Raw genomic sequence first — 15,645 nt, forward strand, 5'->3', positions numbered from 1 at the left:
AAGATGTTGATGTTTTCTTTCAACGATAGAGTTTTGTTGAGGTGTATATGCACATGAAAATTGATGTATCATCCCTTGTTCTTTAACTATTTCATGAAAAACTAGCTCAGGTGCATTATCTGATCTTATTGTTTTGATTTTAGAATCATATTGAGTAGAAATCATTTTGATAAAAACTGGAAAAATAGTAGAAACATCACTTTTATTGCCCATCATATAGATCCAGGTTACACGCGTACAGTCATCTACCAAGGTTAAGAAATACCTAAAACCCTCAACAGACTCTATACTAAAAGGACCCCAAGTATCCATATGAATGAGATCAAAAGGTTTCTTAGCAAGATTATTATTTGAAACATAAGCTAGCCTTTTCTGTTTTGCTAAAGGACAAATTTGACACTGAGTATTATTAGAAACTAAAGACTGTAAAGAAGGAATGACACTAACAAGTTTACTCAAAACAGCTGGTGACGCATGTCCAAGACGCTGATGCCATAGAAGATCAGAAGCAACCGTAGAAGCAGAAAAGGAACAAACCGCAGGAAAAGATGATGAGAGGGTTGTGGATTATGTCTCAAGAATATAGAGGTTATGATGAAGTCTAGCCCTCCCAATCATCAATCCCCGTGAAAGTTCCTGTATAAGACAACAATTGGGAAAGAAATGAGCAGAGCAAAACAAACTTTGAACTAAACAACTAACACTAATCAAGTTAAAACAAAAATCAGGAACATGAAGAACATTATGCAAAACTAAATGTTGTGTTATGTAAATCGTGCCGGTGTGTGTAATAGGGACCCGAGTACCATTCGGAAGAGTAACTGTAACACTAGAAACGGGAACCATGTCTTTAAACATCGCCAAATCTGAGCAAACATGACTAGACGCACCACTATCAATAATCCAATCATTAGGTGCAATGAAAGTAGGAAGAGTAGATAAAATGTGTTTTTGAAAAGTAAGAGTATGATTCTCATAACGAAGGTTAGTCGAAGGAAAAGGAATTGTACCAGAAGTAGAGATTTTAGCCATAAAACCATGATCAGTAATAGTAGCAGCAATAGGCTCTTGAGTTTGCACTTGAGTATTGTATTGGGAAATAAGTTGCTGTAATTGTTGTGGTGTTAAAACAGGATTACTGAAAGCATTACCATCCAATCCAGTAGAAGAAGACATTGAAGCAGACTGATTGACCAAAGAATTCGGAGGTGCAAATGAGGCTGGATATGAAGACTGTTCTGTATACACATTAGCAATAGTATTTGCCTTCTGAATAGGATCATAAGGTTCCATCTGCATTTGCATCCTAGGCTGATTCTGAGGCATACGAGGCTGAAAAGTAGACTGTCCTTGCGAATTGCCTTTAAAACCAGTGTTCGTCTTATAACCTGGAGGAAACCCATGAAGCTTATAGCATTTCTGAATAGTGTGTCCTAGACGTCCACAATGGGTACAAACTGGTTTCTGAGTTGGCCTCATCGTATTATACGCAGCAACATAAGTCTGATCACCATCATACGAAACAGGAGCAGAAGATTGAAAAGCCACATTATCAATCCTTGTCAATGGCTTTATAGTTATCTGTCGCTCATCCTGTGTAACCATATTGAAAGCTTCTTCGATCGTAGGAATAGGTTTAAGCATCAGTATATGGCGTCGAGCTTGCTCATAACTTTCATTCAATCCCATGAGAAATTTAGTCACACGACTACGCTGTTGCAAATTCTCCCATTTGACAGATGCATCACACTCACAACGTCCACAAGTACACACTGGAAGATCAATATAATTTTTATGTTCTTCCCAAAGAGAAACCAAAGCTGTGTAGTAGGTGGTAACATCTAAAGATCCTTGCTCAAGCTTACTAAGTCGTCTCTCAATATCAAAGATCCTAGGAGCATCATCTTGTTTAAAGCGATTGAAAATACTTTTCCACATGCCCTCTGCAGTAGGAATATAGAGCAAACTCTGTCCTATCTTTTTATCTACTGAGTTCATCAACCAAGTACTCACAATATCATTTCATCTAGACCAAGTTCCATAATCACGATGATTCTCTGGAAGTTTAGTAATCGTACCGTTGATAAAACCCAGCTTATTGCGAACATTCAACGCCATCCACATAGATCTCTTCCAAGAAGGAAACTCCGAAGCCGTTGTAAGGCGATCTGAGACCAAAACAAGTCCAGCATGATCATTACTATTGAGATAAAAAGGATTCTCATACTGATCCATCTGAAATCGCGGAGGCTCAACGGAACTAGTCATCGGATTCAAAGGAGGAACATTAGATCCCATAGTTTTAGGGATTTGAAAAGAGAATTCGTGACGAATTTGTAAAAAAAAAGAAAAGAATCGACACAAGAAAGGTCAATCAAAGAAATAAAGCAAACAAAAGAAGAGTGAAACAAAGAATGACTCCGACGATAAGCTCAAAGATTGTAACAATAAGGATTCTCACAATCCGAAGAAAAGAAATCGAGCAGCTCATCTCTTTCAATCAACTTCTCACAAAGATTCCGATGATAACAAATGATGCGGAAGACTCAAGAGCAATGCTCTGATACCATATTAAGATTCTGATTCACCGGAGAAGTACATCGGAGAAGAAGAAGAGGAGAGCAATCAAGGCTCTAACTAACTTTCTTAACAGAAAATAAATGTGAATTACAAGGCTTAGTTTAGGAGAATTAATCTCATCTCCTTATATACAAACATCTCATTAAACCAAACTAAGTAAACCAGAGATAACCGATATCCGGTTGAACCAATCCTCATGTATCTAATATACACCAATACCAAATTTAGTCTTGTATGCGTTACCTGTAACGAAAGTTTCTTAATTACTTGTAATCCGATTTGTCACCATCAATTAGGTGAAAGTGCAGTTATATAACTTTAAAATCCTTTATCTCAAAGATCTAAACATATATTATTAATTTATTGTCAACTAAAGTCATGAATCAATATTGATGCCAGGGTGATTCACAGGTGATTCATCATTCTTGATCGGTAATATGTACGGATGATATATATATATATACTTTATAGAAATATAATTGATGAATCTAGGCCCTGGGCATAAAAATTGTATCCAAATATTTAACCCGGAATCCGACTCGAAAAACCGGATTTGGGTTGGGTACGGGTTTGCCTATAAAACTCCATTGGGTTTTATTTTCTAATATCTGTGGGTTCGGGTTAGGACCGGATAATACCCGATACCCATTTAGGTACCCATTAAACCCGAACATACAAACATATTTATAATATTTATCATTAATATAATGCAATTATCTGAAAATAATCAAAATATCTAAAATATTTTGTCACATAAATCAAAATTTAACTAAATTTAATTACATTTAATTATATTTCTTCGGGTACCCGGTAGTTCGGGTACTAAAATTTGTAACCCAAACCGATCCAAACGCGATAGTACCCAAAGCGAACCGAACCCATATATCTAAAAATACCCAATGAGTTCTATCTTTCTAAACCTGTTTATCCGAACTCAAATGGATAATACCCGAATCCAAACAGATTATCCGAATGTTCAGTCCTAGATAAATCCCCCTATTTTACTAAAATATTAACTCTACCCCAAAAGTCCAATCTTCTGTTTATGTACCTTCGTCAAACGAATATAAAGTATATATAATCTTTGAAAATAAATAGTTGAAAAACGGGTACCGTTTATAAAGAACTTACATGTGAGCCATGCATGATCAATATATTTGTTTTAAAACACCAAACTAACAATGGATCTTTTTTTTGCTTTCGCTAACAATATCCGTATGGATTTGAGCCGATAACATTGAAGTCACATATGGCTAAGGCAATCGGTGAATGTTTGTCTGCACCCAATAGTCCATGCTACAATGGGTTCAAATTTCATTAAATTTCCGAATTTCAATGTCTAATCCGCCAAAAATTTCCTCTAGATAATATTTTAAACTGTTGTAATGTGTGCCATTGATTTTATATTAGAATTTTCATTAAAAAAAATATTCAAAGAATAATTTGTTGTCAGTTTAAAATCCGCACAAAATTTTAATCGTGAAAGTACAAAATCCATGACTATTACTTGAAAAAATGTTAAATTTTTGTGACCGCTAGAGTTTGCGTTAATGAAAAATCTCGATAAGTATGACATGCTTGTGATGACGAATCACGAATGTCAATCACCAAAAATAAGTATTTCAAAATTTATGACCACAATATAAAGTTTTGTATTTTTTATACTTTTTCTAAGTTGGTTGTAAATGAATATTCAGGAAATGATATGTTTTTACATTCAAAAGTTTGAAGTAATACTAAAGTAGCAGAATCATATACTCTCATACAAACTCAAATTGTTTTATATTTGTGCCATGTTTATAGTGTTAAAAAAGACATACAGTTAACTAAAAGTATGGTTGTGTGTTTCGTGTAGTCTACACAGTTTAAGGAGTTTTGTGAAATTTTTGCAAATATCAGTAGAGAAGAAGACAAAAGGATAGAAAACGTTATTTTGTAATAAATAGCATGATACAAAATCAGAAGATACTTGGTTCGATTCGAATCGATCCAACTTGATGCTATTGATGCACACTCACCATCGATGCAGAAAGCCATTCCCTTCGATCATTAAATTTGGCCTTATTGGCGTTACATGAATATAACATTTTTAATTCTTTATTCAATTTCAATACGTTTAAAATTAAGAACACCGAGCTGGACTGTGTGTAAGGCGATGAATGCATATAGATCACCAGTAAAGTTAATATGTCGTTAATTTTGGAATCAAATTACATGTTCTTGAAAATATGTTTTGTTTTCACTCGTCAGAGTAAAAATTCGCTTCCAAAAAAATCGTGAACCGGTGTTAACTTGAACCGGAAATAATCAGATTGTTAGGTAGGCCCAAATAACAGAACAAATTAATTGGTCTGTAATGGGCCTACATGTGGTTTTTCCTTATTAAGCCGGCTAGCAGAAAATCCAAATTTTGGCAAAGGGATGGCGAACGGTCCAATCTGACGAGCCTTCTTGATTGAATCGGCCGGTTCGTGAGTCAATTAAGGCAGTTTTAGGTCAAATGAGTTTCTTGTGCAAGCTATCATCAAATTGCTGTGCAATTAGAAGGTCCAGAACCAGAAGCAGGCTTTTTTAACCCCCTTTTTCTTTTTGGATTTGCAGCTTAATCTATCTTTTGTTTCTTTGTATGTGGATTTCTTTTTTAAGTCATCCCCCTTAACATCTCAGTTCTTCCTTTTGTCAATAATTAAACAGTCTACTATAGAGCCTTCCCCGTCATCATCCCCATTATCATCATCTCAATACTTACAGGGAATTGTTATGAAACCACCGTACCATGTAATATGTAGTACAGTGTTACTTTAAGCGATAACACTCATCCTACTGATGAGTCACTTGGAGAGCCTACAGACACGTTTCTAGATGTTTTCAGAGTACTGCTTGTGGGTTGCAAATATTGAACTGTACCTTCCTGAAGAAGACAACATACTGTGTTGGGGAAAATATAATCAAGTGCTATCACAATCTTCGTGCAAACTTAACATATCTTGGAGTTTCGGATGGCATTAAACCCGGGTTGTTCATGTGGTTTTACCAAACTATTTTAGCAAGATATTTCTTATCCTGTACGCTGGTTCTGATATGGTTGGTTTGCTTAGGGCTGTCCATTTTCTCAATATATACTTCTAGCTACCTCACAGGATTCTCTCATTTTCAAGTGTTCTTTTTTTAATCTTTTTTCTTATAAGTAATTTAAGTGTCAAAATGGCTCTCTTTTCTTGTAGGAAATGCCCTTTTCCTTAGTTCCGATCGAGCATGTAATTTTGGTTAGCATCATATATTTTCTTGTCCTTGTTTGTTGATAAGTGTCTTGTCCTTGTTTGTTGATAGGTGTACTTGGATGGATACTCAAGTGCAGGGGATGCTATTTGAGGTAAGATGATTTTCAATTCTTAGCCTCATCCACGTTTTGTGTAAGAAACATTGATGATATATGGCATATGCTTTAAAACGTCCGGATGGAAGCTTTAGATTTATGGTTATTTTTGTAATGCTCTGACTTCATCCGTTGAAATTAAATTTTGTTGCTCATCTTCACTTTTACTAATAATATTGAAGAGCAGACGGCAAAAAAAAAAAAAGAGTAACAATATTGAAGAGCCATGTTCTTTTTTTCTTTTTCACAATTTTACTGTTAATACAAATTAAAGTCTGCCATATACTGTACAACTACACCTATTACCCTCTTGTACATGAAAGTGATTAGCTAATTTACTCACATTTCCCACCAAATTCATTAATTTTGTCTCTGTTTTATACATATTGCTATATCTTCCTTTTTGATGGTGGTTGCTTTGGTATTAGATTAGCTGCTAGTGTTAGTGTTAGTGTTTTCCTTTTCTTTTTTTCTGTAGAGCCATTTTTAGCTTGAAATCACCTGAACGTATATCCTTGATATAACTTCCTCTGAAAAATATGGAATTTGGTTGGTTAGGCCCTTTCAAAGGTTTCCCAACTAACAATCACATCAAATCCGCACTGCCTCTTCAAGGGGCTCACAATAATGGACTTCTCTCTGCAGGCTAGTCATGTCAGAGAGTTATGAACACACACGTTTCTTTAAATTTCAGAAATATTAGCTAAAGTAAAGTCATGCAGTTTGCGCAAAGTAAACACGATATATGTACTTGCACTATGTCTATGCAGCATGATTGTGGCAATCCAGCTTGCAAAGATCTTAATTCAAATCTCTCTTTTTCTATATGTATCATAAATCCATTTTCTCTAACACTGTGTCTTTACCCTGTTCAAGGCTTAATGCTGCAACTGTTTGATTAAACACTACAGTATCTTCAAATCATGGGCCAAGTTAAAATCATCAGTCATGAGCCTCGGTAGATACCTTTACCTACATATTCAGTTATGGCCATTATATACGGTTGCTTCTACAGTCTGATACATTACATTATTCATAGCTTTCTGCAGCCTTTCAAACTGTAGACTTTTAGTTGCGGATCAGTTTCAATCACCAAAAGATGAGCATAAAAATAAAGGATGCATGCAAAGCATTGATATGTTGTAACTTAATTAGGAATTCAGAAGGAAACAGTCATCTCAGTTATCAAACCACATGTTCTTTACTTTAGTACCTTTAACTTTACTACCCAAACCGTCAGTTAGTGCTCTGAGATTTGTACTGTTCGAACTATCATCCTCTCTTCTTTTTTTTTGCAACTTTTTTCCTAGGGGTATGGGGTCACTGTTCTTGATCAGATTCAACCAAGTTCTTTTGCACATATCTTAGAAAAAAAAACTGAGCACAAAAGTGTGGTCCTCTAAGAATTCATACTATATTTCTTTATCAGTTTGTACACTTATCACATGCTTCCCTCTTAATTGCAGTAACTGGTAGGTCCACTTTTTGCTACTACTGATGTTAACTCTTTTTTGACAATATTTCCTTAAACGTCCTATTATGTCCCATAAAAACTCTCCTGTAATTTCTTAACTAGAACTGTTTGTAGCTGAGGAATTGTTCTGGGAGGGTGGATACGTCTTTTCATTCTTTCTGTATTTTTGTTTTTGTGACTACTCTTGGTGACAATTGAAACATCCTTATTATTGTAATAGTTAAGTTGAAACGTGTCCATAAAATGAATCTGAAAAACCTTATCACTTCACTTTTGACTCTACAGGCTGAAGTTGCACCATCTGGTCCCTTCCCTGCTTAACTGATGGAAACTGTTCCGCAACTAAACTCTTCAGGTCAGGAAACTCGCAATGTCACTTTCTGCAGCCTCTCAAACTTATTTTTAGCTTTAGGTTGGTGTCACTTATGTTAGTTATATCTTAGCCATCATGCTATACAATGTTAATTTATAGACATATAATATTTGGTTAGAGAAAAAGTACAAGAAAAGGAACTCCTATGCTCTTTGGGGTAAAACAAATTCTAGCTACGTTGTCAACTATATCTATTAATGTTTTGATTTGATAGTTTAACATAACAAAACTACATGGTTAACTAGGTACATGGATCTTCCCATGTTCTTTTTGTCAAAAAACCAATTTTCGGGTCATTACCATGCTTTGAGATCATTAGTAATTTTGTATCCGCCCTTTTGAATGCAACAAGACTAACCCGTCATAATCATTCGCGTTAGCATCTGTTATGTGGAGTCTACCGCGGGTATGTGAATCACAACTTTTTCGAGTTCATTGATTGTGATATTATATATTTGTTGATTAATATATTCCTTTGGATTGCCTAAAAGAAAATATAGGAAATAAACACAAAAGTAGAAAAGATTGAGGAATTTTTGTTTTCTTTAGCTTTTTTTAAAAAATGTTTTTAACTAGAAATTGCAATTAAAAAAAAAATTGCAAAGTTAAGAGAAGAATAGCTCTATATATCACAAACTCTACATTTGTGTGTTTATGGACCACTTCACTCACTTTGTCTCTCTCTACCATTTTGTCTTGTCCATTGTCTTCACTTACCCAGACGCACCAAATTATCATCATCATCATCTAAGCTTATTACCAATTTTGAGTTTTATTTGTTTCGGCAATTAATGACTCCATTGTGCACTAGATTCGTTTTAAACCTCGTAAAATATATATTTGTACTCAAGATGTTTATTTTCGTGTTTTTCTTATATTGTTTTTTGTATTTGTTACTTTGGTACTTACTAGATTCTATTATTTAATTATTTTCGTACAGTAAAAATCTGAGTATATTACTCTAGACTGACAATTTCCCTGAAACAATAGTGTTCGAAGCTTTTTACTCCACAGCTATGATAATTATGGACACGTAAAATGATAAATTCCTTTCCTTCATTGAAGCACGTGTAGCGAACAAAAAAAAAAGATCGATGAACATTAAACGAAAACAAATTACGTGAATCTCACACACATCGTGCCGTTTCTAATTCAGAAAAATAAACACCGCATCATTTTTTTTCTTCACTAAGTTACACTTAACACTCAGTAAAAGAAGGATACGGATCGAAATAGGTTATAAGAAAAGTCTTTAAAGTTTTATTTTTGTTTAGGAATCTNAGTTTTATAGCATAGCTCTAATAAACTGCTGTATTATCAAGATTATAATTTTGCAAAAATTTATACAATATTTAATTTTTCGTGCTATGTTATACATATCTAATATAGCTGTTGCGAAATGCTGTTTTATCTTGTTTACTGTGCTATGGTATATTCTTTTATCATAACGTTTACCTGTACTTTTATAGCATTTTCTGATATGTGATTATAGCACACATAACCTGTTTTATAAAATCTCATAAAATCTGATTAATAAACGTCTCAGATCCAAAATACATAACAAAAGTCTCAAGAACATCAGTTTACCATCAAAGTCTCAAGAACATCCAAAATAAACAAGCAATCTCAAGTACTTAACATTACACAATAAAACCATCAGTTTAAGACATAATGACCTTGTTCTCTGGCCAAGCAATGCAGGAGCTAAGTGCATCTTCAATAATCTCTATTTCATCGGATGGCCTCCAAACTTTTACATTTTTCACCTTCACAACATCTATCCACACTTTAACTGCATTAGAACCCAAGCGAGTAAAGTGAACCTTATGTTCTGGATCATTTGTTCCCCATCGTCCTTCAGCCACAACCCTATTCTTTTCAGTTAAATCCATCAACTTGCACTTCTTATTCTCCTTGGAAATAACTTTATTAATGCGCTGCCATGTTTACAATATAAACCATCAGTCATCATATAATTAACAAAAACAACTTCATAACATATGAAAACACTTACTGGAGACTTCCTGAGAGGAGACTGTGATGGTAAAGTATTCTTTATTGGTGATATTGGACCCGTTGCATCATCAACAGGAGACTCAGAACCAGATGCAGACTTAGAAGACATAGATGCAGATTTGGCCTGCGATGCAGCCTTTGAAGCTGTTGCTGAAGTTTTGGACTCTGTAGCAGACTTAGAAGCTGTGGCTGCAGACTTGGCCTTTGATGCAGACAAAGAAGCATGTGATGTAGCATTCTGACCAGTTGGAGTTGAGGGATTTTCAAAATCAACCTTACTCAGGGGCCAAGATACGTAAGCCATCAAACAGTCCTCAAGAAATGACATTTCAGCTGTAGGTCTCCATAGTGATGTATCAGGCTGCTTTACTGAATCCACAAATACTTTAACTGCTTTTGGTCCAAGAGGAATTCCGTTAACCAACGCACTTGGTTCTTGTGTCTCCCAACGCCCCTCAGCAACAATGACGTCACCCTTAGACAAATCCAATAGTTTACATTTGTTTCCTTGTATACCCTGTTAAACACAATCAGTAAACAAATCCAATATAATTAATTAGCATTATAGACAGGGGTAATACATTGCTAACACATTGCTAGAAATTATAAATACCATAGGGGCAATGTCTTCCATTTGGATGTTGTTGTCTACCAGTCTACACTTATCAGTTGGCCATGCGATTATATGTCCAACAGCTTCTTTCATATGAAAGATCTTTTGTGCAGATCTTTTGTGCAGGTCTTTCATATGAAAGATGTTTTGAACTTCATGACCAGTTAAAATTCTTGACTTTCTCCTATGCTCAACTTTTCCATCAAACCAAGTCTTCTTTTCCCTATATCTGTGTGTTGGAGCCAAACCTTTTCTATGACACATGTAGACATGTTTCCTGCTAAACTTCAACCACATACTATCAGTATTTTTCCCACACATAGGACATCCCATTTTACCTTTTACTTTACAACCAGCAAGATTTCCATACGCAGGAAAATCACTAATGGTCCAGAGAAGCATTGCCTTTAGAGTAAATGTACTTTTACTAAAAGCATCATACGTTAGCTCTCCATTCTTCCACAGATGATTCAAATCCTCAATAAGAGGTTCTAGGTAGACATCAATATTATTACCTGGTTGTTGTGGACCAGGAATCAATAATGTCAACATTATATTCTCCTTCTTCATACAAAGGTGAGGAGGCAAATTGTAGTTTACCAATAGCACAGGCCAGCTACTATAATTACTATTCTTCATGTTGAATGGATTAAATCCATCTGTGGACAGCCCAAGCCGTATGTTCCTTTCTTCAGCTGCAAATGAAGGATACTTCTCATTCATCTGAGCCCATGTAACAGAATCTACTGGATGTCGAAGTTTTCCATCAGTGCTCTTGTTAGTGTAATGCCACCGTAAGTCCTTAGCCATGTCCTCTGATCTGAACATTCTCTTCAGCCTTGGTATAATTGGAAAATATCTTAATACTTTCTGTGGGACACCTTTCTTTACCTCATTAGTCCGCTTATTAGTCTTCCACCGTGAAGCATTACATTTGGGACATTTATCAAGCTTCTTTAACTTCTTTCTGAAGAGGCAGCAATCATTAACACATGCGTCGATCTTTTCATATCCCATATGAAAGCTCTTTAAAAATTTCTTGACATCATACAATGATGTGTGAAAGACATTACCATCTGGCAACATGCTTGGCAATGTCTGAAGCAGTTCATTGAAGCTCTTATCCGACCAGCCATTATGTGTCTTAATCCTAAACAAAGTCACAATAGCCGATAACTTGCTGTGGTTTGAACAGCTAGGGTATAGTGGGGTTTCAGCATCCCGGATCTTTGCAAGGAACTCATCCTCTTGTTGGTCCTCACCCTCTGCAATCTCACTTAAGTCGCCCACAGGTTGGTCAGCTAAGTCACCTCTAAAAGCCAACTCTTGATCAAAAAATTCAGCAGCTTTATATAACTCAAAAACTTCCTCATTCCACTGAGTTGGTTTACTTTGAAATTCATCTACTGACTTCACATCTCCATGATGATACCAATCACTATGCACCTTGTATGCCTCATCCATCCCTCTTATTACAAGATGCTCAACCACAACACTGTTTAACTGTCGTACTACATTACGACAGTCTTTACAAGGACATATTATCATTTCTATGTCACCTAAAGCCGCAGACACATCCCTTACAAATTTCCAAGCTCCACTTTTATAACCAGGATCAGCTCTTCAATGGATAATTAAAGAAAAAAATCATAACTAAAAGAACATCTTAAAGTATCCAAACCCAAAATAAAACCTAATTATGAAATATAATTCCTTACCTGCATAGATGCACCCATGCCTTGTCCAACATTATATGTTATAATATAAATTTTAACCTTTATAGATAAAATAGAGATACATATTATACAAAGCTCACATTAAGCAACAATTCAGACAATACTGCACTACTTCAGACACATACAGATGCTCTTAAACCAATATCTAACTGTGTAAAATCTCACTAATCTAATCACTATTTATACGAATCAGACTCAAAGGACAAAACATAGCAATCACCAATATTCGTGTGTAATAATAATGTTTAACTATTGGTTGAGTGATACTAACCTGTTGTGTGAGTACAGAGAAATGAGAAGCTTCAGTTCCCCAACATTTCAATCACCAACACTTGGGAAAAAAAAAAAATCGTTCAGTTTATGAAGGCGCAAATACTCAAATCCAAAAGCTATTTTTGAGTCAAATCTGTAAATAATCGAACCCTAACAAAACAGATGGATTCGAAACTCCACATTCTCAAAATCTGTAAATAATCGAACCCTAAAAAACAGATAACGAAATAAATCTAGATAAATCGAACCCTAACAAAACAGATAACTAAATCTGACCCTTATCGAAATCAAAAGCTGTTTGAAATCACAAATAATCGAAACAAATAACGAAATTAGGAGGAAGAAGAAAGACATGCCTCAAAAATGGATTCGAGCTATCAATTGCGATGGATATGGAGATTTAGGGCGAAATTGGGGCTTTTCACAAACGGCGAAATTGGGGCTTTTCACAAACGGCGATAAAACTGAAGAATTGATAAGAAATTTAGAAGAATTTGAGCACACACAGAGAATTTAGAAGAAGAAATCTTCTTAGGTTGAGCTTAGGTTGTAACGAGAGAGAGAGAGAGAGTGTGTCGAGTTTTTGGGTTTTTTTTTTATTTGGCGATTAAGTGAATAATTTCACTAAGTATTGGCGGACAAAAGTCACTTTTGTTTCCCGCTACATAATTTTCCTATCATAGCGTTAATAAGATGCTATTAAAAAGTAAGCGAAAAAAAATCTCATCTTTCATAGCAGTGACGGAAAATGAGCTATATCCGTCTGCTATCAATGTACATATTTGTTGTAGTGAGACTCACATGATCTTGCACATTAGGACTCAAGCCGTACCGGTATGAAGAAGCTCGGGTCTGAGATCCGGGGCCACCCACTTGTAACGGTGGTTGCGTCTGAGAGCCGGCCAACAACGATAATGTTGGGTTAGAAGAAGAAGAAGAAGAAGAGATGTCACTACTAGTAAACGCTGCGTTTGAGTTATAAACGCCTTGAAGGCCAGAGGAAGAAGTCCGTGGTACACGCCATAGTCCTAACGGGCTCCCATAGCTCGGTCGTGTGTAATACGCCGAAGACTGAGGACCATAAAAGTATCTTCCATAGGACCTAGCCGCGGTTAAAGGACTGCTAGTCCACGAAGGATAATGACGGTAACTGTAAAGGCTAGTGTCAGGATGATGAAAGTAAGAGGAAACACCGCGTTTGGCAAGCTGGCGTTCACGTTTGTGAGCGTTTTGGTGTCCACCTAGGGCTTGTGAAGTAGGGAAGTTTCTAAAGCAATAGTGACACTCGAATCTCCTATTGTTGATGATGCTACTATTGTCCTTATCGTCATCTCCGGTCTGATCTTCTTCTTCTTCCTCTTCTTCTTTATTTTTTCTCTGGGAGGGATCGGAGTAGTCTTCTTGACCGGTACTGGAGCCGGAGAAATCTCCGCCGGTGAAATATTTGCCGAAGACACGAATGGGTTTAGGGTTCTTATCCTTAGGACGGCGGATGAAAGGAAGCTGAGAGAAGGAGTCGACGTTCATTAAGTCTTGAGTATCTGTTTCTCCAGTAGACTCGTCCATCGAGAGAGAGAGAGAGAGAGAGAGAGAGAGAGGGAGAGAAGCAAGAGAAGAGAGAGGAATAATGAGTGGTATAGAGTTATGAGGCTGACTTCTTCAGAGAAATAGACAACGTTTATATAAAACTGGTTGGTTCCCATTTTTTATGGCAATTCATTTATATTTTTATTTGTTGTTGGTCAGAAGGATTGATAACTTCTAAGTTCTAATTATCAAAGCCAAAGAAAGGTTGATAGCTTACCCATGTTATCGAGTGATGAACAGATTACATACATGTAAAAGTCGCAATTTAACTTAGTCATGATGCTTTATCAAAAAAAAAAAAACTTAAGTCATGATTAACGATGTACATGGTTGTGTTAATATGTCCAATGAAAATTATGGATCCATATAGAGTATATGTTGATCCAGGACCAATAGCAGGATTATATATGATATTGACTTTTGACTATACTGTATATATATGATATTAAAGCTTCCTATGAAAAATATATACATTACACAATTTACTTGTCATCATAATAGTAATTATTGTTTGTATCAGCTTCCTCCAAGAAAAATACTTGTAATGTACGTTTTTCGTTTTTAAGTAATATACTGTAGCACTACAAAACTTTTTTTTTCTTCTGCATAGTTGTAAATATGGTGGTTCACTTTTTATTACTCCCTCTGTTTAATTATAAGTGTCAAAATTCTTCAATGAGTATGAGATTAAAGTTAGAAATTTATGCTTAATATTACATTGAAAATCTAAAATGACACTTATTTTTAAACAAAAAAATCAGACTAAAATGACATTCTTTGTGAAACAGAGGAAGTATTTTATATGATATTATATTATATTAATATATATTTTTGACGGCAAAGAATTATCACATTTAACAAAACAAAACGTGCACGATTACTACATTCAACTTTTTTTCTCCAATATTGGTTACCTAGGAAATAAACTTATGAATACAATAAATTACTGTAGCTTTTGTATATATTCCTTCATTTGCCAACAAACAACTTTTCTTGAGAACCATTTGTTCCTGTGATATCTACTTTTGTTTCTTATTAATTTCTCACAAGTGCTTTTACATTACGAACATTCAATTCCAATTTCATTTAGTTTTTCGATTTGAAAAGACTTCTTTTCAATACTGATTTGAATTGTGTCTGATGATTTAAAATCTAGGACATATATATAATAATAGTATAGTATTCTTTCTTTTCAATACTGATTTTTAAGTGTCTGTTGTTTTTTTTAAAAAGCTTTTTTAATAGAAATTTAAGAATTTATATTGCAGTCCCGGTTCTACCTTTTCACATTTGATATGAATTAGATTTTTGAAGCATCTAACATGACAGATATATAACCAAATTAGAACTCTTTTGGTTTTCAAATCAGTTTTAATATAATAAATCATCAATTTTATAGGGTTACTAAAAAATGAGTTTTTAACTTTTAAACTAACAATTACTCAATTATAAGCTTTGAAATTGGAAGAAACATATACAAAATGATAGGGCAGATCTATATGGAGTCATGGTAAATTTATGATAAGTTAATTAAAAAGCATAAAACTAGGTGAAAGTTATTAGGTAAATAAATAAATTCGTCCATTACGAAACTACGTGAAAGTTATTAGGTTACTC

General features: G+C 35.0%; 2 protein-coding genes and 1 long non-coding RNA gene across 5 annotated transcripts; 1 reads left to right on the top strand and 2 right to left on the bottom strand.

Annotated features, from left to right (window-relative positions):
• On the top strand, positions 5,025-8,692 carry LOC104781717. The gene is made up of 3 exons (XR_766939.2): positions 5,025-5,953; positions 6,833-6,914; positions 7,716-8,692. It is a non-coding gene; the product is annotated as an uncharacterized LOC104781717 (long non-coding RNA).
• LOC104784141 lies at positions 10,597-12,182 on the bottom strand. Its single transcript, XM_010509206.1, has 3 exons — positions 12,151-12,182; positions 10,771-12,053; positions 10,597-10,709 (listed from the first exon to the last, which is right to left on the bottom strand). Exons 1-3 carry the CDS (start codon positions 12,180-12,182, stop codon positions 10,597-10,599), a joined length of 1,428 nt encoding a protein of 475 aa, XP_010507508.1.
• On the bottom strand, positions 12,042-14,148 carry LOC104781716 (zinc finger protein GIS-like). Of its 3 annotated transcripts, XR_002037757.1 has the most exons (3): positions 13,243-14,148; positions 12,440-12,499; positions 12,042-12,053 (listed from the first exon to the last, which is right to left on the bottom strand). XR_002037757.1 is itself a non-coding variant. In XM_019244860.1 (2 exons), the coding sequence occupies exons 1-2, from the start codon at positions 14,005-14,007 to the stop codon at positions 12,487-12,489; spliced, it is 747 nt and encodes a 248-aa protein (XP_019100405.1). In that variant the 5' UTR covers positions 14,008-14,148; the 3' UTR covers positions 12,402-12,486. The 3 variants fall into 3 exon arrangements, 2 of the variants coding, with proteins under 2 accessions (XP_019100405.1, XP_010504749.1); XM_019244860.1 differs by lacking the exon at positions 12,042-12,053 and having other exon boundaries at positions 12,402-12,499; positions 13,274-14,148; XM_010506447.2 differs by lacking the exon at positions 12,042-12,053 and having other exon boundaries at positions 12,413-12,499.

The sequence above is a fragment of the Camelina sativa genome, chromosome 4, assembly GCF_000633955.1.
Source record: "Camelina sativa cultivar DH55 chromosome 4, Cs, whole genome shotgun sequence".
NCBI classification, from domain to species: Eukaryota; Viridiplantae; Streptophyta; class Magnoliopsida; order Brassicales; family Brassicaceae; genus Camelina; species Camelina sativa.

Bases quoted from the DNA above. Each gene is read 5' to 3' on its own strand.
- LOC104784141 (XM_010509206.1), bottom strand. From the start codon at position 12,182: ATGTTGGACAAGGCATGGGTGCATCTATGCAG. The intron at 12,054-12,150 runs GTAAGGAATTAT...TATCCATTGAAG, and splicing joins GCATGGGTGCATCTATGCAG to AGCTGATCCTGGTTATAAAA. The intron at 10,710-10,770 runs GTAAAATGGGAT...GAAGTTTAGCAG, and splicing joins TGCTGGTTGTAAAGTAAAAG to GAAACATGTCTACATGTGTC.
- LOC104781716 (XM_010506447.2), bottom strand. From the start codon at position 14,007: ATGGACGAGTCTACTGGAGAAACAGATACTCAAGACTTAATGAACGTC.